The sequence below is a fragment of the Bacillus rossius genome, chromosome 6 (assembly GCF_032445375.1).
Source record: "Bacillus rossius redtenbacheri isolate Brsri chromosome 6, Brsri_v3, whole genome shotgun sequence".
Lineage (NCBI taxonomy): Eukaryota > Metazoa > Arthropoda > Insecta > Phasmatodea > Bacillidae > Bacillus > Bacillus rossius.
The window spans coordinates 55,235,679-55,258,688 of NC_086334.1; the positions used below are offsets into that span (position 1 = coordinate 55,235,679).

Genomic DNA, 23,010 nt, shown 5'->3' on the forward strand with positions numbered 1-23,010 from the left:
TAGCATGTTTGCATGAGGGGTGGCGTGACTCTCAGGGGAACTGAACTGCCAGCCATACATGGTGAATCGCGTTACAGGACCGCAATAAGCGTAGGGCCAGCCAAGATCGCAAAACAGAGCCGCTTTGTTAGATCGAGGCCTTTTTAACATTCCGTGGATATACGTGCTATTGCGACTGCTAAAATTAAGGAAGTATGATTTTTTCTGCGTAAAATTTTAGCTACTTAGTGTAGAGGTTTTCGGAGCAATTAGAAAATTTATTGAAGTGTAGCATCTTAACTCTCTGCATACGGCATTTGGTAGGAGTAATTTCGTAAATGGAACGGAAGTCGCGTGGAACGGAAATCTGTAACCACAGTTCTGCCATCCGTGGCGGATTGTGCCCATCACAGTTCACACAAAGGGAAACTTTAAAGTATTAATTGTTTGCTTAATTTCAAAAATATGGAAAGTATTTTAATAAAATCCCTTGTAGATAATCAGGTCCATATCCGAGGTTTAGTATTTTTTTCAAGTCTTTTACGGATTTAACGGAGCCATTTCATTGTGTAGTATAAATTTTCGGCCTGCTAATCAAATTATTCAATACATAGTCGCCGTAGCTGCTCCGGCAGCGAATTCTAGCGGCGGATGCAGAAACTACAAAATGGCGGACACCAGTACTTCTGGCGCAGGACCACCATTTGTATTTAAATTACATTTTACATATCTTCTATTGGCATTGAAAACTCCCCGGGTGGAAAAGACGTCAGAATTTTATCTGAACTTTTCACTTTTAAATGTGCTTGTTTATGGCTGTTGGTATGATGGCCTTAAGTTTAAGGCTGTCAACTTGTTTTGGCGTCCCATAACGTTCCATACATGAAATAACATGTAAAAGGTATTGCTTTCCTTGCAAGTTCTGGAAAATATTATGTATACCAATACTCACTTTTTTTTTTAAGCAGAAAAATATTTTTCAGTCACTTTTTTTTGCTTAAAACTATATGGGAACTATCTTTATAGCCATTAAGATCATATTATTAAATAAATATTGTACAACGATATCGTTCATCACCTGTTATTTATTGTTTCATGGTTCTATCTTTAAAATAAGCCCCACAAAAAAAGAAATTGACAAAACGTGCATTTTCCAATATAAAAAATTGAAACAAGTTAAATCAGGAGACATCTTAAAAAAATATTTCACCAAAATTCTTTCCTTCTTTAAACATATATCACCTCAGCAAAAATTTCCAGACTCAAAACTCAAATAACTGTAATTTGTATTACTTTAATACGCCACGGTAACTTAATTTTGTGTAAAGTACTGGTAAATTACGCTTGTGTTTTCTAAATAAAACTTTATCATAAACCTACATATCATAAACCCTGTTATTGGTAGAACTGAAAATACTTAAATTTCTTTATATTAAATCCTATATTATAATTTGCTTGTATCATATAAACCAGACTTAAATTTATCAAAAGTATTAACACAAGGAATATACTAAATCAGGTCTCTAGAAACAGTTAGTTTTCTTATATCAGGGGGAGAGCCAATCATTTACTAGAAAAATATTAATTTATCAATTTTTCCATTGACATATTTACATAAATTTTCCTATATTCCAAGCAATGAAGTTTACTGGGAAAACAATTATTGTCTTCTACTGAATTTATAACAATAGTTATTTAACATTGTTATCCATGGTATTTATTACGTTAAATCAAATTTCTTTCGTATTCTTGATGGGAAGTGAATAAGTGCTTAATGAATAAAGGTTTTTACTGTCTGAAAACTTATGTATTAAAAAATAATTAATATTAAATGTTTTGTTTCCATAATTTTTATATGAGCAACGAAGCTTTTTTTGTGCTCATGCTTAATGCTAGAAAGAAGCTCCACAGGTCACTATTAAATTAATAACATGGGAACATAGTATTAAAGATAAACCAAACATTAAAACAATTATAATCATAAACTGCGTAAAATTCATCTATTTAAATAAATGTTTTAAACTGGCCTCCACTATGTATAAAAATTAGCAGGTTTTTGTATGGTTTGGACAAAACTCTGCTCCTAAAATGGTGAATTAAGCCTGTTCTGTAATTTAGTATAAATTTTTAAGCAAGTTGTAAGTTTCTCGACATTGTCTGTCACTAATGTTTTGAAGAAAAATAAGTCAATGTTAACTAGTGGTAACTAGTAAATGTTGTTGTGTGCTGTTCTGTTGCAGAGACCGAAGAAGAGACAGAGCCTCCTCCTGAGCATACAGTGCTGCCTGTAAGAAGCTTTCATCAGTTCCACTCCTATTTGGTTATCTGCAATTTTTCGTGATAAACGAAATTTCGATAAACGGGAAATTTTGGTAGCTCTCTAAGTTTAATTTTGTTTATCATGGGTTTGCTTCTGGAACTGCCAAAATTAGGCGTATCTTCCAACAGCGATAAATTAATAAATGACCGTCACCTGAGTTATTCTGTGGCACTGTATGGGCTTAAACATGTGGAACGGTTATCATTAGACCTGACATAAAAAGAGCTTTTCATTGTCACATCATTTCTTCATAACTTGTGTACGTAATAATTAAAGCAAAGGTTAACACATTTTTTTAAAATTATTATTTCAACATTTAATTAATGATTATCATGGAGTACAAAATAAATTTAGGTAAACCGAAATTGAGGATATAGAGAAGTAAAACGCTTACATTATTTCTATATCCATGGTAAAAATAAATTAATGTAGGAAAATCTTTTTTTTTTCAAGTGGGGAGCTATGCAAGGGTTGTCTTTAACGTACGGACTGAATAGCACATATTATCGGACATTAATGGAAACAGCAACGTAACTAAAAATCATGTTTTCAACTATATGACTCACGTGTTTGTATGCTGATGACGAGTTAAATACTCTGGCAGTTCAGCCTAAAACTGATAGAGCTCTCATTTCAAATAATGAGCAATCTGGGAAACTGCAACAACAGTGACCATATTACAAGGTACACCTTAGAGATATTTATTTTTATATCATATCACTCATACAGAGACTCACATAGCATTGCCTATTACAAGGTACACCTTAGAGATATTTATTTTTTATATAGAACCACACATACAGAGATTCACATATCATCGCTTATTACACGAGAAACGGGAAGCTACCTTCATCTCTTCTAGTTCCAGGGACATAGCTATGCGTGGTTGACTCTATTTTCATTAAGTGCAGGATATCAACTCTCGGGTAGGTGCATGAAATTTACATTGTATATCCTACTCTTTAAAGCATATTTGGTTAAGTTTCTAAACATGCTATGGAAGTAAATTTACCTAAGTAATACCTTACAAATAAGGTATCCTTCGTAACTTTGTTTGAGAAAACGTCAGATGCATAAGAAATGTACCAAGATTTTATGGTGAATTTCGTACACAAACTTACAGATTTACAACTTTCTTTACGTGTTTAGAATCGTTATCAAACATTACTTACAGTGCAAAATTTGTTCTTACGAATGTCGTCAACTGCAAAACACGTTCTCTAAATGCATATAGTTTATGACACATTTCGTACAGCTTGCTATAGTGTTAGTTGTAGTCAGGACGATCATGGACGTTGAGATAATCAAAGGGCTCCAAGGGCAAAATATTTTTTTTCGGGACCTCTCGTCATAACCTAAATCACAACTTTTCGAACCCCGTGATTGAAATTAAAAAATCCAGTAAACGGTACGGGCCATGACTAGATGTGGTATACGTGTATCGCATGACTTGTGATGTTTCCAGTGAATTATTTTATCAATTCACTTGTAATTTTCGTCCTGTCAGAAAAAAAAAGCTGGAAACTCAAGCTTCCACCTTGCTCCTCCTTCTCGACCACACGGAGGACAGAAGTGTGTGCGCAGCCAGCGAGCAGTGACTATGCCACTTGTTACAGACGAACCCCAACCCCAACGCAGGAGAAGGACCTATCGCCGCCAGCGGAGTGGACGCCATCGGCTTGCCAGGACCTCGGGTAAGGTCGCCGTGACGTCAACACGACAGACACGCACCCCGACGGCCCACGACAAGTACACTTGTCGTGTCGAGCCACACACGACGGGAAGAAACCATTCAAAACTAAACTTCAAAAATATTTACCTACTTCGTAAATCTTTAACTTTTTAGCTTGTACTCTTACATATTTTTTGTGTGCCTTCAACTGTTTGTGTAAAAAATATATCATCTTGTGTATGGTCAACGTTATTATACTACATTTAGCCAAGATTAAATTTAATTATTTGTATACCTAACAGCAGAATTTTTTTTTGTCCCTTACTTAATTTCAAGTCGTGCCAGAGACGACAAAATGTTATGTTTTTTTATTCGCTTCAACTGTCAACAGGAAATAAAAGCTTTCTTCAGGACATACACATTCGATACTGTGTTTTAAGGACACATTTGGCATAGAAAGATTTGCCGACAGCAATACTGTAGTTCGTCGTTGTCTGATCGGATTTGTCGTGACGTGTCTCTCTTGGCATTGAGACTCCAGCTTTGCTTGTTGCATTAATAGCCTGACGCAATCTCCTAGCGGGCCTACGTTAAGACATCGCAGGTGTCTTCAGTATGAGTTTGACAAACCAATCTTCAAATTCTCAAATACCACCAAATTTTATAGGATTCAAAATATTTGATAAACGGGTGAAAAAATTAAAAATGTTTTTTTTATGAAGGTAAATTCAGAAATTCAATCACTAGCACGTAACTCGTAACTTTTCAATAAATGAAAATATACAAATACAGATATACAAATAATATATAGGATGGGCTGGTCGAATACTCGATTTCTCGAATACAATCGATCTAGTAATTGAAATATCAAAGGAACTATTTAAGGAAGTATAATGAATTCAAAAATCCAAAACTGAAAAATCTGAACTTTATTAGGTCTTTTCGTGTTTTTTCACCCTTCATACCTATCCCAATGCCAATCCCCCAATATATTTTATTTTTAAATATGTCATTATTGAAATGAAATAATTCGATATATTTATTAAGGAATCTTAGTTCATTAAAAAAAACATTTCATGGATTAATGTGTTATTAATATAGTTTATACTTCTTTATTTTTGTCCATAATTTTTTTTTTTGACACTCGAGACATTTATTTGAGTTCAGGGGGTAAATTCAAGCACACTTTGTCAGTAAAATCGAGATTGGGATTGGAGAAAATTATGATTTTACCGATCACTATCCTAATTCCTGGCCGGTCAACGTTCCAGTGTTAGAACTCCTGCGGCGACACAGCGGGAGAGGCCCTGTTTTATTTTTTAATTTAATCATCCAGAGTTAGGTTCACATAGACCCCCAACTTCGATGTACATAATTTCAATGTGAAAAAATTAACTTCTGTCCAGTTTCCACGCCACGAAAGTAATAGCCAAATTATTTAAACTCGATATTTTCCCGACCAATGAATTTTAATGATCATCGCTATGCAGCTAGAATTTTGACAGCCACATGCAAATACTTGTTTGTTGACTTTAGTAGCACAGGCATTGTCTACCTCTGTAACCAGATCATGGAATGACATGGAAATTGGGATTATGGTCATTATAAAAAGGCAAAGTGCGTTTTAAACAACTTATACACTTTACAAACAGGCTGTTTAAACGTACAGTGATATTCCTAAAAACTTAATCCGTTTTTGAACGCCAATCCTATGTATTTAACAGTCTGAAGCATTTGCTACTTTCTTTGCATTTAAAAACTGGGAAGCGAGACTTCTCGCATATCCATGCTTCCCATTCCATTTCCAGATCTATTAAGTATCAGCTTAAGTGAAATTCTCAAAGTATTTTGTTTAAGAAATTTCCAGAACCCTTATATTATTATTGTTCTTAGGAACGTTCGAACACCTACGTAAAGTGAATAATATGACTTCCATTATAATAAGAAAATATATTCATTCATTGAGACATTTAGGCACAAGTCATTTTTTTAAAAAAACAATATGTTGTCAATACACATGTTGAGTTCTCGCAGAAAACTTAGATTTTTTGCTTCCAGTTTAGACCGCACAAAATAGGTAATGAAATATTTACTTTGACATCATAATCTGAAGTGAATTAGCAGAAGGAGCGAAATAAAGTTTAACTCAACCCTTCTTTTCCTTCCCCATGAAGATGACATGGTATTTTCACCCACTTTTCTACCGTTACTACATATTTTATTGCATATCATGGTAGGTCTATGATTCGATTTTTTTAAAAGTAAAAACTTATCTTCTTGAATTTATAAAAATGTTATTATTTTACAAACATAAAATATTTATTTAATAATTTATTTTTTAATACACCTTCAATTTGTGTACATAAAATTTGTATTCACATGGGAAATAATAGTTAAACGATAGCCAAAAAGTCATAGTTTCAGAAGTAAAAATGGTAAACTAATTTCAAAAATTCAAAATTGAAGATGAGTGCCGTAGTAATACTATCGTCCTTGTGATGTTTCAGATGACACCTTCTTGTTTCAGCACTGTACAATGAGATGCGCATGAAGTCCTCAGTGTGGTTATTGGTTTTCCAGGGTGACTCAGGAATACCAGGCGAGCCGGGCCGACCAGGGGAGTCAGGAATTCCAGGACAACCGGGCACGCCTGGAATTCCAGGCAGTCCAGGCCCGCCAGGGATAGCTCCCGACGTAAGACATCTGCTGGTCCGAAAAACACCATATTATTGCCGGAGTGCATCTCGACTGAACATAGCTTCTGAAAGACGGGAATATCTCCGTGAAGTACATTCTGCTTTAAAACACTCAGAAATATTGACAAATAAATTTTGTAACTCTGATGTAACATTAAAAAAAAGACTAGATCATTTTTCTGGAAGTAATAAATCGCTAATAATATACGTAACACAATTTATAAATTGCTAGTTTATGATATTCGTTAATTTTTGAAAATAATTAAATACGTAAAAACACTTGGCATGCACAAATGAAGTGCAAAACATTTTATAATTATTACTCAAAATTGTTTTTAAGTGAGCCAAATAACCTCTTTACTTTTAAATTATTATTTGCAAATAAGATTTATTTTTTCAGCTCCACGCCAGATACATATCTGAATAAATTTAAAATCAAATCGAAAATTTTTTTTAATACGTATTTGAGGTAGAACTAATATTTAAGTTTTCGTCAAAATTTTCACATTTTTGTTTATACAATTGTTTAAATACACTTAATATCAGTGAATATGTAAAAAAAAACATATTTCAAACATAATTTTATATGGGTTACAAACAAACATTAAAGGCGATAGCGCTTAACAGTTCACGTAGCACTCTTTAAAAATGATTTTTAATTCCCGTCTTCTAAGCTGTAAAGTGATGTTGAGGTAATCATTAATAAAAATACACCCAATAAATTTTATATGACGTTTTGTGTGGAAAATGAAACTACTTTAATATGTTTGTGCTGTATATTAAATTTTAAAACGAAAACGCAACATTAGTAAAAAGAGTAAACTCTTGAACCTGTATGGTGACTTTTAAGTTATTATCATATAATGTTTTGTTCTTTTATTATTTTTACTTTTCAAAATTTATTTCTTACTAACTTTTTTTCTGCGATACATGAGAGCATCATCACTGTAGCTTACGGTGTGGGCATTGAAATTAATAAATTAATTATAACCTGAATCACAAGCTAACCAAATTTAATGACAAATCCAAATTCACTATGAGAAAAGATAGTATTGAGTGATTTGTGATTCGTATATTATGTACATTCGTGCCACGTTTAACTATTACTTTAACTGAAACCACTCACGTGAAATAATTAGTTATTACAACTCAGCGGTTCCCACGAGGGAACCTCTTGTGTAAACCAAAAGATGACATCTTAAAAAAAATTTGTTGTCTGTAAAGTCGGCTTACGGACGATAGTTTAACGTGACAACTTCATAACGAAACATTGATGAATTGATTGCATACTTTTATGAATAAAATTGAATCACTTTTATCGAATTATCACTATTTTGTATGGATACATTGTGCAAAAGATCCCGGGTGTAATTTGAATTATTATGTGTAACTGTAAAACACCATTGTTCGTACAAAAACTTATTTGAAAATTCAACATTACTTTTAAATAACCGTACCGATTGTGTTGAATCGGTGGACGATCGTTAAATTACAAGATATTAATAATTCAAACGACGAAAACATGATTGAAAAGTCAAATCGATGGTTGTTCCAATCTAGTGGATGAGAGATGCGGCGCAAGCGTACAATGAGCGTAACGGGACACATCGTAGTGGGACACTATGCGTTACGGGACACTTTTTCGTGCGTGCAGCAGGCGTTCATCGATTTATTAGACGTTGTCACGTCAAAAAAAGATTACAAATGTTATTTTTATTCCTTGTTTTACTAATAATTAGAATAAACATTTCAAAGAAGTTATAACTGAGTATTGCGGAATAAAAAAGACAGGTTATGTTTCCCCTTATCTAAGGGCCACGTCTACCCGGGTACACAAGTAGTGTGCAGAGATTCAGAGGATGCCATGCGATTTCAAAACTGCTGTAGATATCAGAGTGGCGTCAGTTTACGAAAAGCGTTTAGTAATACAATGAGGGCGAATGAGTAGTTAAGATTCCGTATTTTTAAATGAGTGTAAATGCCTAATACGCGTGTTTTCAAAACAATTTTTTCAGGTGTGAAACATTATTGGAGATTCTCAAAAGCATTAAATGGGACTTGCATTACACATTTATCTTCATTTCTACGCCAAATAGGTTATGTCATGGCTACCGCTGAGATATTTAGCTTAGCTAGACAAGAAGACTACGCACCTTACCTTAGGGGCGATTCCGCGCTTGAAGCACAGCGAGCGTCGCACTTATCGTCCCACCTCACCAACACAGCTACACCCTTGACCAGATGGGCCCCTTAACCATCAAACCTTCTTAGGCTGCGTTTATAAACTATGCAAGGAACACAATGACGCAGCAACACAACACACAATCAACGCAAGAAAGTCACAGTCGGTTCATAAATCACGTAAGTCGTAAGACGTCACTAACCATGTAACTTAAATTTGAAAACCGTAGAAAACATATTTCTTCCCCGAGCTTCTTTTGATAATTGATATTTATCACGAAAACAAAATTAATTCATTTGATTTTTAAAAAAAGTTATTTTCTATCACTGTGTAAAAATTTCAGTGTAAAATGGTGTACATCATAAAAGAACATCGTGGGTGTCGATGTACAAAACGTCTTCGTCTTTAAAGGTTTTTGGAACACTTCTCTTGAAATATGTCCGTCGAAAACATAAGCCAAAATGCAAGAAAGTTGCTTTGCGCTGTTGCATAGTTTATAAACCCTGCCCGCGACACAACACTAGGGCGGTATTCCAAGACATTCGGGTGCAGTAGCGAGTTGTTGGGACACAACCGTAACCTAACTCGTGGTCCGTATCCCAGTAACGAAACATATCGGCGCGCAGTTTTAATGAAAGGTGATCTGCGCGAGGCTAGAAACTGGTGTCAAAGAATAAATTCTATCGGCCGTTCCACAACCATCGATAAAGTTGTTAATTTCTCAAGTATTTTTTAAGATGTGATTATTTCTTGTTATGACCATTCAAGCGTACAAAAATGTATTCCAGGATAGTTTTGCTATCATACAGATTCATTTGGTACGTCCCCCGATGATCACAAGAGTGAATGTACGCGAGTTACACACGATACGCGGGTGCGCCATCTGGACGAAGTGAGCTCTGCGCGTGCGCGAAGTTTGGGCAACAGATCGGCGACGGATAGGACACCAAAATCCATTCTAAAATAAAATTGGTTGTCTGTAAAGTCGGTTTGCGGACGATAGTTTAACGTGACAACGTCATAACAAAACATTGATGAAATGATTGCATACTTTTATGAATAAAATTGAATCACTTTTATTGAATTATCACTATTTTGTATGGACACAAATAAGGAGTGAAATGAAATCTACAATTTAATTGATAAATTTACTTTTATTTGCACTCATTAATTCAAATGTGTTTATTACTTTAACGAAGAAATTATTTTAACTATAACTTTTATATATGTTTGCTATTTAACTTCTTCCAATCTGTGTTATTCTGTTAAGGATAGGACGATGATAGGAAAAGTAGGAAACGAATGGGAGTGTTTCAAGTTTAATGTGCCTATAAAAGTCAAATCGATGGTTGTTGCAATCGAGTGGAAGAGATATAGATGCGGCTCAAGCGTACAATGATAGTAACGGGACACAGCGTAACGGGACAATGTGCGTAACGGGACACTTTTTCGTGCGTGCAGCCGGCGTTCATCGATGTGTTAGACGCTGTCACGTTAATAAACGAGCGACTGGCCGGTGTCCCGTCGTGCAGCAGGAACGCGGGTGCGGCACGACCCGGCCTGAGCGGGCTCGTGACGACAGAGTGTGACCTGTCTGCCGCAGGTGTCGTCCTACTACCAGCAGCTGGCGCTGTCGCAGTCGTCGGGCGACAAGGGCCCCACTGGGCTGGCGGCGGGACTCTACCCGCCCGAGTCGTACGGCTACCTGCAGGCGCAGGTGGGCCCCGTCGGGCCCCGCGGACCTCCAGGTGCGCGCTACAGCTTGCACCACACTCTCAACAGAGTTCATTACATTCGCAATTCACGTGGTCTGGCGTTGTCCAACTTGTCGCAGTCAGGGGCGTAGCCAGGGGGGGGGGAAGTTTAGGGGTTCAACCCCCCCCCTTAGCACCAAATCTTTAATTAATTTCTTATTCATCACTCAAACTAATTTCATATTAAAATTAATAACATTTTTACCATTACAATATTTAAATTTAAGTACCTAAAACTGCTAAAATAGCACTATTTTACACCTTAAAATGCAAATTTTCCCGGGGGAGGACCCCCCCACCCCCCGATTTAATACGGGGGGGGGGGGGGTGCGGCATGCTTCTTAACACCCCCCATACACAAATCCTGGCTACGCCACTGGGGGCAGTATTAAGTTATAATTGTCTATACTAAATTATGATATCCTAACTGATTGTTATAAATTGTTTGTTTTAAAGTAATGACAGTGCTTATGTGTTTGCGAGTTTCTGTGTTGTTTTAAGATATGACTATATCTAAGTAAACGATGTTTCTAAAATGTAATTTTTCAAGTTATATGTTAAAAATTATGTTTTTCTAAGATATATACGTTTTAACTTATGTATGCAATACTCAATTTTTTTAAATTTTTTTAAAATACTATGTTACGACTATCATTTGTTGGTAGTTTCTAAGTATTTAGGATTTCGGATTCGCTGACGATGCACACGGCCAAAGTTATTGCCAGGGGGGGGGGTGGTAAGTGAGAAATACTAAATACAATCAAGCAGTGGCAGATCTAAGAAACTAAATATAATTACATCTTATAGGAGAAATTGCGAGAAACGCGGCATTGTTCCTACAAACAAGCTGGCGTCATGGGGTTTGAGTAGTCAGCTCACTCGCCTCGCACTAATGTGTTCCGGGATCGATTCCCGGTGGGGGTCATACCTTGATTGTTTAAAAGCTGGAAACGTGGCGGACATTTCCGTGTGCAGGTGAGCTAATCCCTTAGCCAATGCTCCACTAACATATCATCACCTTCCATCGTCTATAATAATATCAACATTTTTTTAAACACGAACTCTCCCCCCTCCTCCCCCCCCCAGTTAAGAGTTTTTTTTATTCTCCAATGAAATTAATCCACTGTAATTTGTTTTACACCTCAAAACCAATCCGCTAATTACCATCATGCCCATTGTGGTTTTACATAGCCGTAGGAACCAAGCCAAAAAAAGCACTGTTTCATTGCTTCGACATTGACTCAACAGACGCCACTATAAGTCCCGTTATTTCGGATGGCTGACAGCAGAATCCACTGACGGCACGTTCAAGGAGCCTTAGGTCCCTTTCAGACGAGATTGTTTGGTTTGATTCAACCAAGTTGCCTGGTTGACTCTCAAAGAGTTCACTGCCTTGTAGAGACTCTTTCTGAGCTGGTTTCACACCAGACACAACTTGTGGAATCAATTTCTCCTTCCCAACGGGAGGTCAGTACGATTTTAGAACCCGAAGAAGCAGGATCACTCATTGTGCTTGCTCTGCAGCAAGAAGAGGAGCCAAAAAGGATTGGCATAGCATTTTCGTGTCACTTTATTCTTTTTGATTTTATCGCTGTGTTCCTCACACCTCATATATCAGTGGACTGCTACATTGGAACCGACAGGTGGGGTCTAGGTGGACTCGACTAGGCGACTGGTGTGACGGGATAATGCCGAGTGGAGTGGTGTGTCTACTGGTGAGCGGGCGAGTGAAGGGGTGCTGCATCGCTGCCCTCCTGACACCCGCCCTCTCCACTGGTCGCCTCGTCTCGTATGGGCTCCCCGCTTGGCGCGGGAGTGTGTTGTTCGCGCGAGCTGGTTGCAGAGTGCGGGCGTGTGGTCGCAGGTCCGCCGGGCCCGCCGGGACCGCAGGGCTTCCAGGGGACCAGGGGCGAGCCCGGGGACTCGGGCCCGCAAGGAGCCCCGGGCCCCATCGGGCCGCGCGGGCTGCCGGGACCGTCGGGCAAGGACGTGAGTCGCCTGCCCTCCCCTCTCCCTCCCCCACCCCCCGGCTCGCCGGGAGTCCTTCCGTGCAGTGCCGCGGTGCTGCCATCTGTGGCCATGTTCACAAAGCCACAGTGAAACTTTCAAGTATTAACTGTTTATGGGCAGTATTTTAATAAAATTATTTTCTGAAATTTTGCCCAATGGTGTGGTTTAGTATTTTTTTTTTTTTTCGCTTTTATCGAAGACGTTTCATTGCATTGTTTAAAATGTCGGGCTGCTGATCAAATGATCCAATGGTTGACGTATCTGCTCCGGCAGCGAATTCTAGCGGTGATTGCGGTAACTGCGTGTGTTTCGCGTCCAGAAATATGATTTAAAACACAATTTGCTTAAATTCATCTCGCTAGACCTTCTTTTAAAGAATTCTTCGTTAAATTTTGCGTCCGAGTTCCGTATTTATAAAGTCTATTTGCAACATGTGAACGAGGTTATATGTTACACATCTCTGGCGACTCTTGAAAGAATTACTGACATTTGTTTTTCCTCATTAATATTATTTAACGGCTATTTCTTTAATTTTTACTCCACATCTCCCCTGTATTTCTTTTCCCGACACAAATATGTTCAATTGATATTCACTAAGTGTAATGTCATGCGTGCAATGCTTCGTAATTATCATTTCTTGTGCGACTTTTTATATCCGTGATACTAACCCAAGTAAATATCTGTTGAAAATACTTGTAGCAGAACAACAAATGCAAGGGAAGCTTTGGGTTAGAATTTAATAAACAGCCCTTAACTAAAAGTTATTACGCAGAAACAGAAAAAATTCACAATGAAGTGTGAGACATAGCCTGAACAACTATTCAACAGATGCGGGCGTAATGTTTTTAATTGTTCTCACACAAACTTGTTGAAAATGTTGTGAAACAATTTAAATTAAAGTTTTTACTTTTAAATTTCTTCTAATTATTTTGTTTGATTCCCCATTAATTAACTTTTTTTATTTTTACCTTTCTGGGTTATAGAGAAACGTGTAAACTATATTATAAATATTTTGCACCTAAATAATTGTATAATAGAGCGAGGTAACGCATTAGTAACACAGTGTAATCTCATTCCAGAGGGCGTAAGCTCGAATCCCAAAAGTCACTCCAGGCAAACTCTGGGATTGTTCCGTACAACGTCTCTGGTCTGTGCAGTGCGCCATGATCTCTAACTACCTTGCTGTCGACGATATGTGGAACCACATGCGCGCCCTTGTTTATGTTATAAATGCTATTGGAGTTGGACTGCGGCACTCAGAAAGTTATGGTCATGCACAAATTACTTGAGATCAGTGACTAACAGACGTAGGGAAGTTTTAAGTCATTGTGTTTTTATAATAAAGCTATACCTAGTCTGTGATACGTAACTTGCTTTAAGTACTACAGTTGGTGCACATTTCTCAACTGTCGCTTGCGAAGCATCTAATAATGTGCATGAGTATGTTAACAAGCACTGTGGTCAGAAAGTAGGCCATAGCGCATTCCTAGCGACAGATATATTTTTTTCACATTAATGAAATTCATTAACAATCATAAAATTGCTTAAGTAGGTACAACTAAATTTATGACCAACGACCATGCAAAATTAGAGTAGCCTCATCTTCAAACGCGTATTTGGACTTAATCATAAATTCATAAGTGTATGGAACTATATTTCATGACTAGCATATTTTAACTCAGAATTTTTAGATTTAAAATAAAACTTTTAACGCTCAGTCTTACACGTCATATTGTTTTTTTTAAATTTCATTTGCACACCAAAGTATTAGTTAAGAGCCATTTTGTTAATTATAGCCCGATACCTTCCTCGCATTATTAGTTTTTTTGTTACAAATATTCACAACAGAAAGCAATTCACTAAATGTAATAAGAATAATGGATGTAAAAAGTCGCGTATGTGTTGTATGTACTTTCACATGAGCGACTTTATACAAAACTATTATTACACTTAGTAATATCTGTTTAAAATATTCGTGACTAAACAACAAATGCAAGGGAAAAAATGTTAAAAAGTAAAAAAAAATTGGTTACGACGAGAAAATTGAAATCAAAGTCAATACAGTATGTGAAGCAAAGTCTTAAGGGTGTTCAGTTAGCCTAAAAAAGCATTTATAAAGCACCATATTTTTTAAAAAACATTCCTGGGAGGAAGACCTGACATGAACAGGCCTGTCCACACCATGTCCACGCCACAGACTACAGGAACACGTAAGTGACGCGTCGAACTAAGCTCACGTGTGTGAAAGACACGTTATCCACTGCGGATTGTTACATTGGCAGCCCGTTGGCTACATCTGTAGCGGATCTGTAGCCGAAACTACATTTTTATCATGTTTAAGACTATGTTTTCAGCCGATTTGTTTACATTTGTAGCTGGTTTAATACTACATTTTTAACTGATTGGCTACAATTGAAGCCGTTATGTATAGTCTAGTCTACGTTTGAATCAAGTTTAGGGCTATGTTTGTAGCCGATTGTTTTACATTTGCAGCTGGTTTAAGACTACATTTTCAAAAAGATTGGCTACACTATTGTAACCGTTATGTATGGTATAGTCTACGTTTGAATCAGTTTTACGGCTATGTTTCCAGCTGGTTTAAGGCTACATTTGTAACTGATTGGTCACAAATAACATTTTTGTCAGGTTTTAAAGACTATGTTTGTAGCCATTTGAATTAAATTTCTCGCAGGTCCAAGGTGACATTTGTAGCCAGTTGGCAGCTTTTGTACCCGGTTGGCTATATTCGTTGGTAGAGACTGGAAAAAAATTCGCGGTTTCAATGACCTCTAAGGATAGACTCCACGATCCTCTATGTAGTGGGACAAATTGCACCTGCTCATTGGATACTGACTCGTGACACGCGTTACTTGGGATGCTTGTGATTTGATACCTACTTCTTTCGTTGAAGGTTTTTTCATTGGCTTAAGAGTCCTTCAGATAAACGGTGGTCCAATCACTGACTCAGCATGAAGGTGTACGAGTTTGGAGTCTAGCCTACCGCGAAATGAATCCGCGAAATTTTATCGGGTCTGTATTCGTTGGTGTGTTGATGAGGGAGGAATGTGTGGAGAGCTGCGAGGTGGTGTTGTGCAGGGCGACTCGGGCGAGGACGGCGAGGCGGGCATGCCCGGGGCGGCGGGCCCGCCGGGCCCCAGGGGCCTGCCGGGCATGCCGGGCATCCCGGGCATCAAGGGCCACCGGGGGTTCCCCGGCCTGGACGGCGCCAAGGGCGAGCAGGGCGCGTCGGGCGAGAAGGGCTCCAGCGGCGCCTCCGGCCCCATGGGACCCGTCGGCCCGATGGTGAGTGCGCCGTCTTCCTCCTTCCACGCAGCTAAGGACGGGCGTCGCTTCCATAGCGGCAGGCAATCCAAAACAAATATTGGTTGTCTGTAAAGTGGGTTTACGGACGATAGTTTAACGTGACAACGTCATAACAAAACATTGATGAAATGATTGCATACTTTTATGAATAAAATTGAATCATTTTTATTGAATTGTCACTATTTTGTATGGATACAAAGAATGAGCGAAATGAAATCTACAATTTAATTGTTAAATTTACTTTTATTTGCACTCATTAATTCAAATATGTTTATTACTTTAACGAAGAGATTATTTTAACTATAACTTTTTATACATGTTTGCTATTTAACTTCTTCCAATCTGTGTTATTCTGTTAAGGATAGGACGGTGATAGGAAAAGTAGGAAACGAATGGGAGTGTTTCAAGTTTAATGTGCCTCGAAAAAGTCAAATCGATGGTTGTTCCAATCGAGCGGAAGAGAGATAGATGTAGCGCAAGCGTACAATTAGCGTAACGGGACACGGCGTAACGGAACAATGTGCGTAACGGGATACTTTTTTGTGCGTGCAGCCGGCGTTCATCGATTTATTAGACGTCACGTCAAAAACGAATGATAACAAACTCAGGGGATACAGTTCGATGTTGCAGCTACATATCTATCATCTCCATCCAAAATTTAATCAACACCACTGGATAGCTAAAGGATGAAAAAAATTCATCACGCTAAGTGAGGACTGTGACGCATCGCGCGCCGCCATTTTGAGGTTCATTTTGCTGCGTTTCGAGATTTCCATTCAGTATAACGTTTGACTCGGAGAAGCTACGACGTTCGTTTGAGTTTCAATCTTCAGCTCTCGTCAAAATCTATCGATTGCGTGTGTAAAACATTAGTGTGAAGTTGTTACAGTGAATATATTATGTATATACATAAAATAGCGTATTTTATATTTTGTATAGAAAATATTACCTGTTACGTACACGTATTAACGTACAACACACGGCCGTGTCCATGACACAGTCACTTGCCATTTTTTTTTGCATATAGATAGTTTATAGGCCGTAGAGTGACATTTATCCCGGAAAAATGCACGTCTCCTGTGGGATGGTTCTAGATGATAATTCTGTAACTACCTCTTCATGCTAAGTTTCTATGGCCACGGCCATTCCATCCCTTTGATTGCAGTTCAGGTTGGATTCGTCGATTGGATAATATTTATTATTAACATTGACTTTGTTATGTTACTTTTAAAAATCAGATCCCAAGGGTGGTTTAGCGTGGGCAACGCCAGGTACTTCAGCTCGTTATTACATAAACGATATCTACAAGTCAAACATTTCTTAGTGATTATAACACCTATCAATCCGATACTCTTACCAGTTTTAATGAACGCGTTAATAATGCCTCCAATTATATTATTAAAGTCTACAATTTAACATTAGGCAATATTTATTTTGAATTATATGCAAACAATCATAATTCCGGGGAAAAAATCTTGGAAGCGTTTTATTGTAAAATCTCCTATTGAGTCAATAATTTGCCCCTTTTTTTAGGAAAAATTCCAAGAAAGACCTCTTTTTCCAGTCGTTACCATAGTGCGACATCTGGTAAAATTGTACCTAGGTGTTCGTTCCATAACCCCAAAACCCCCTAAGCCAACATCACTGTAAACTATGTATATGTGTGTCACATTCAAATGCACTTGATAACTGCCGTCATTTGATAAAAAATATTTACCGACTGAAAAAAAAAATAGAGAGGGAAATCTCGGTCGAATTCTTTAATTGGGAACATCTGACCAAGAGGGTAGAATGGTAAAATGTTTTTTTTTAAGAACGAAAAATCCCAATAACCTCAGTTCCTTTGTAGTGAGCGGGTGTGGGGTCATGCGGAGAGTGGAGAGTGTAGTTCCGCCCCACAGCGAATGGGCGAGTGGCCAGTGGACTTGTAGAGTGTTGCGCTGAGTGCTTGTGGACTTGCAGAGTGCGCCTGAGTTACCGTGGACTCGCAGAGTGTTGCGCTGAGTGCTTGTGGACTCGCAGAATGTTGCGCTGAGTGCTTGTGGACTCGCAGAGTGCGCGCTGAGTGCTTGTGGACTCGCAGAATGTTGCGCTGAGTGCTTGTGGACTCGCAGAGTGCGCGCTGAGTGCTTGTGGACTCGCAGAATGTTGCGCTGAGTGCTTGTGGACTCGCAAAGTGCGCGCTGAGTGCTTGTGGACTCGCAGAGTGTGCGCTGAGTGCTTGTGGACTCGCAGAGTGTGCGCTGAGTGCTTGTGGACTCGCATAGTGCGCGCTGAGTGCTTGTGGACTCGCAGAGTGTGCGCTGAGTGCTTGTGGACTCGCAGAGTGCGCGCTGAGTGCTTGTGGACTCGCAGAGTGTGCGCTGAGTGATTGTGGACTCGCAGAGTGCGCGCTGAGTGCTTGTGGACTCGCAGAGTGTGCGCTGAGTGATTGTGGTCTCGCAGAGTGCGCGCTGAGTGATTGTGGACTCGCAGAGTGTGCGCTGAGTGCTTGTGGACTCGCAGAGTGCGCGCTGAGTGCTTGTGGACTCGCAGAGTGCGCGCTGAGTGCTTGTGGACTCGCAGAGTGCGCGCTGAGTGCATGTGGACTCGCAGAGTGCGCGCTGAGTGCTTGTGGACTCGCAGAGTGCGCGCTGAGTGCTTGTGGACTCGCAGAGTGCACGCTGAGTGCTTGTGGACTCGCAGAGTGCGCGCTGAGTGCTTGTGGACTCGCAGAGTGCGCGCTGAGTGCTTGTGGACTCGCAGAGTGCGCGCTGAGTGCTTGTGGACTCGCAGAGTGAGCGCTGAGTGCTTGTGGACTCGCAGAGTGCGCGCTGAGTGATTGTGGACTCGCAGAGTGCGCGCTGAGTGCTTGTGGACTCGCAGAGTGCGCGCTGAGTGCTTGTGGACTCGCAGAGTGTGCGCTGAGTGCTTGTGGACTCGCAGAGTGCGCGCTGAGTGCTTGTGGACTCGCAGAGTGCGCGCTGAGTGCTTGTGGACTCGCAGAGTGCGCGCTGAGTGCTTGTGGACACGCTGAGTGCGCGCTGAGTGATTGTGGACTCGCAGAGTGACGCTGAGTGCTTGTGGACTCGCAGAGTGCGCGCTGAGTGCTTGTGGACTCGCAGAGTGCGCGCTGAGTGATTGTGGACTCGCAGAGTGTGCGCTGAGTTCTTGTGGACTCGCAGAGTGCGCGCTGAGTTCTTGTGGACTCGCAGAGTGCGCGCTGAGTGATTGTGGACTCGCAGAGTGCGCGCTGAGTGATTGTGGACTCGCAGAGTGCGCGCTGAGTGCTTGTGGACTCGCAGAGTGCGCGCTGAGTGATTGTGGACTCGCAGAGTGCGCGCTGAGTGCTGGTGGACTCGCAGAGTGTGCGCTGAGTGCTGGTGGACTCGCAGAGTGTGCGCTGAGTGCTTGTGGACTCGCAGAGTGCGCGCTGAGTGCTTGTGGACTCGCAGAGTGCGCGCTGAGTGCTTGTGGACTCGCAGAGTGCGCGCTGAGTGCTTGTGGACTCGCAGAGTGTGCGCTGAGAGCTTGTGGACTCGCAGAGTGCGCGCTGAGTGCTTGTGGACTCGCAGAGTGTGCGCTGAGTGCTTGTGGACTCGCAGAGTGTGCGCTGAGTGCTTGTGGACTCGCAGAGTGTTGCGCTGAGTGCTTGTGGACTCGCAGAGTGTGCGCTGAGTGCTTGTGGACTCGCAGAGTGTGCGCTGAGTGATTGTGGACTCGCAGAGTGTTGGGATGAGTGCTTGTGGACTTACAGAGTGCGCGCTGAGTGCTGGTGGACTCGCAGAGTGTGCTCTGAGTGCTTGTGGACACGCACAGTGTTGCGCTGAGTGCTTGTGGACTCGCAGAGTGCGCGCTGAGTGCTTGTGGACTCGCAGAGTGTGCGCTGAGTGCTTGTGGACTCGCAGAGTGTTGCGCTGAGTGATTGTGGACTCGCAGAGTGTTGGGATGAGTGCTTGTGGACTTACAGAGTGCGCGCTGAGTGCTGGTGGACTCGCAGAATGTGCTCTGAGTGCTTGTGGACACGCACAGTGTTGCGCTGAGTGCTTGTGGACTCGCAGAGTGCGCGCTGAGAGCCCGTGGACTTGCAGGGCTCCGCTGGACCGCGCGGCGAGAGGGGCCGTGAGGGCCCGCCGGGACCTCCAGGGCTCAGAGGCATCGACGGCATCTCGGGACCTCCGGGAGCCCCGGTGAGTCTCCCTCTTGCAGTCCCCTCGGGACCTTCAGGTCTTCTCGTCGACTCAAGTGGACAGTTCATGTCTTAACGACACAAGGATTAATTCAACTTTTAACCTGTGGGTCATGATGTAGTAGTCATCATTCTTTTCTTACGGCTATAAAAAATTTAATGTTTTAGTTTATAATATATCAGTTATATACTAATATGTTTTATAATTAGAGCTAAAGATTATTCCACATAAAATATAAAAAATTGATAAGTTAAAATAAAATAAATTTCGATGATATCTCAGGAAACATCAAAGTATGGCCGAAAGGGTTATTCATGAACTGTGTACGACTGTTTCTTGCACAGATAAGTGCATGGTTGTGCCACAGTGCGTGTCTTGGTAAAAGTAACAAAAAAAGTTACTTGTCGTGTCTGGATATTTTTTAAATGTTGATTATTGATGTTTTATTGACTTTCGAAGCTTAAGTCTTCAGACATTTTTATAAATAAAACTATGCTGTGTAAATAAATCCAATTTCCACAACTACACGCATATAATACTTTTTAAAACGTTATGTCTAAGCCAGTGAAACATGCAAAGAATAATTTTAAAAAAATATGGCATGGACTATTCATGTAGGTGGAAGATAAATTAAAAGGTTAGTAAAAATACTTATTACATTATAACAAAGGTTTTTGTGCAGTTGTTAAAAACTTTGTAATGCTTGATCTTTTTTTCCAAGAAAATTCTTGGTTAGTTTTGTAAAAACATGATAATATACTACACGTGGCATGCACTTATGGGAGGACGAACGTCATTGAAAATGTCGTGTGTGTTTTGTGAAGGGTTCTATCGGCAAGCCAGGACCTCCGGGATTTCCTGGAAATCCTGGAATAAAAGGAGACCAAGGAGCGATCGGTCCCAAAGGGAGTCAGGGTCTGCAAGGACCACGAGGTAAACAATTCATCGCCAAGCTTCATAAGGAAAAATTGTAATGCATTGCGCCACACTTAACGTGTGCTTGATTTTAAATCAGCTCCAAAGTGATTTATGAGGTAGTTTTTATAATAACTGAAAATGATTTCTTGTACTAATGATCTTAGAGTTTCAGATGAATTCAAATTCTTTTATATGCTGTGACACCTAAAGAACATTTTTTTCCAAGCTCGTTAAGTATAAAAAAATAATTTAATAGTAATGTCTTACAATAATTTTTCAACTCTATCTTTTTTATGTAATTTAAATTTTGATAAATTTTTGATATGATTTTTACTATAAATCTAGTGCCAAGTACATCAAATCTCCCCGTTATTTATGGAAGCCAGTTTTACCATACACGTAGTTATATTCAGTGTGTAAGATTAATTCAGTATTATAAAAAATTCTGTCCTTTAAGGAACCCTTTTTTGGTAACAAAATTTTACATAAATATGTAAAGTCTTAAAGCATGAAATAAACGTGTTTTTACTTGCTTTTATAATTCATTAAACTGGAATAATTTGCAGAAGTTTTTAAACATGTGATGGAAGTTATTAATGTATACAAATGAATTAAAAATTTACTATATAAATATGGTGCATTTCCTATGCATTTGACATTTTCCTAAACAAAAGTAGGAGTGATACCATGGTTTCATGGCAAATTTCTCGTGCAATAATTACGTAAATAACTGGCATTAAATGTTTGGGAACGTTATCGATATTTTTTCTTGGAGTGTAAGTAAAGGTCAATATGAGGAAATGTTTGGTTCGACTATACGGAGTATAGATAAGAACTTGCTTCCGAGAGCGACATTGTTAGCTCCTGACTTGAGCCAGTGTTTTGGGCGTATGACCAACATGTAGCAGACCACGACATAGTCGCCATTGTAAAATGATGATGGATGGCTATTCCCCCACCCCCTCCTCAAAAAAAAGACAGAAAATTACCTAGGATTTTTTAATTTCATAGTGTCCAACGAGGTGGTTCAGAGATCCTGACCCAGGAAAGTTTTTTTAAAATTAGTTTATCGAAATCGTGTTTCGGTGCAATTACAACACCAAGATATCAAGTGAAATAATGCACTTTAGGGGCACTTATGTCAACTAATAATGTTCGCAGGCTTTCACGGCCTTTTTCTGAAGTAGCTTGGCTTCTGGGTTGTAACTTAGCCGACATTTCGGTCGACACTGCAGGGTAGCAGTTAACTACTGCTAGGTAACTGCTCCCTGATGATGGCGACTGCAGTGTCGCCAAGGACACGGCCACAGCCCAGAAGTGTCGAGTGTTTGTGCTGTGGTTGAGGATGCTGAGGCGTGTGTGTGTGTGTATGCAGGCGAGTCGGGCCGCCCGGGGCAGCCGGGCGACTCGGGGGCGCAGGGCCCGCCCGGCAGGGACGGCTCCCCCGGCGAGAAGGGCAGTCCAGGGGCGCAGGGCCTGAGCGGCGGCCCGGGATTCCCCGGGTCCAGGGGCCCGCCGGGGGTATCCGGCAGCCCGGGCCAGCCCGGCGTCAAGGGCAGTCCCGTGAGTCATGCGTGTCGCCACTGTCGGCCTTCCTGCGCCAATAGCTCAGAGGACTTGGCCGGCCTTCATACATGACATTCTTTTAATTTTAATATTTAGTCCTTGTAAGTTTTTGTACTGTAATTTTTATTTTTACAGTGATATGTTTGAATATTTTTTTTCCTGGTTAAGCTCTCACCGAATTTAAAAGAAACATTTTAGTGTACCTATTTTAAATTATTGCAAGTAATATAAAAGTATTTTTTTTAGTTTCACCTCCAAATCTACCCTAGCAACCCTGTTTATATCTTATTTTGAGCTGACTGTGTCTACTAAACATGCTGTTCCTACTCCACCCTCTTTCATTGTACGAACTTGCATGTGTGAACCAGGACCTCTTGAGGCTACATCATCCCCCCCCCCTTGGGTAGTTCTAACTTGATA

At 40.1% G+C, this 23,010-nt stretch overlaps 1 protein-coding gene across 1 annotated transcript in view; it reads left to right on the forward strand.

The window, feature by feature from the left end:
- Positions 1 to 23,010, forward strand: part of LOC134533445 (fibril-forming collagen alpha chain-like) — a 108,704-nt gene that overhangs the window by 39,329 nt on the left and 46,365 nt on the right. The window contains exons 6-14 of the mRNA XM_063370967.1: positions 2,220 to 2,266; positions 3,916 to 3,993; positions 6,552 to 6,665; positions 10,453 to 10,597; positions 12,468 to 12,592; positions 15,710 to 15,916; positions 20,008 to 20,106; positions 20,931 to 21,039; positions 22,400 to 22,587. Of these exons, the coding sequence (XP_063227037.1) occupies positions 2,220 to 2,266; positions 3,916 to 3,993; positions 6,552 to 6,665; positions 10,453 to 10,597; positions 12,468 to 12,592; positions 15,710 to 15,916; positions 20,008 to 20,106; positions 20,931 to 21,039; positions 22,400 to 22,587 (1,112 nt within the window). The remainder of the gene's footprint in view (positions 1 to 2,219; positions 2,267 to 3,915; positions 3,994 to 6,551; positions 6,666 to 10,452; positions 10,598 to 12,467; positions 12,593 to 15,709; positions 15,917 to 20,007; positions 20,107 to 20,930; positions 21,040 to 22,399; positions 22,588 to 23,010) is intronic.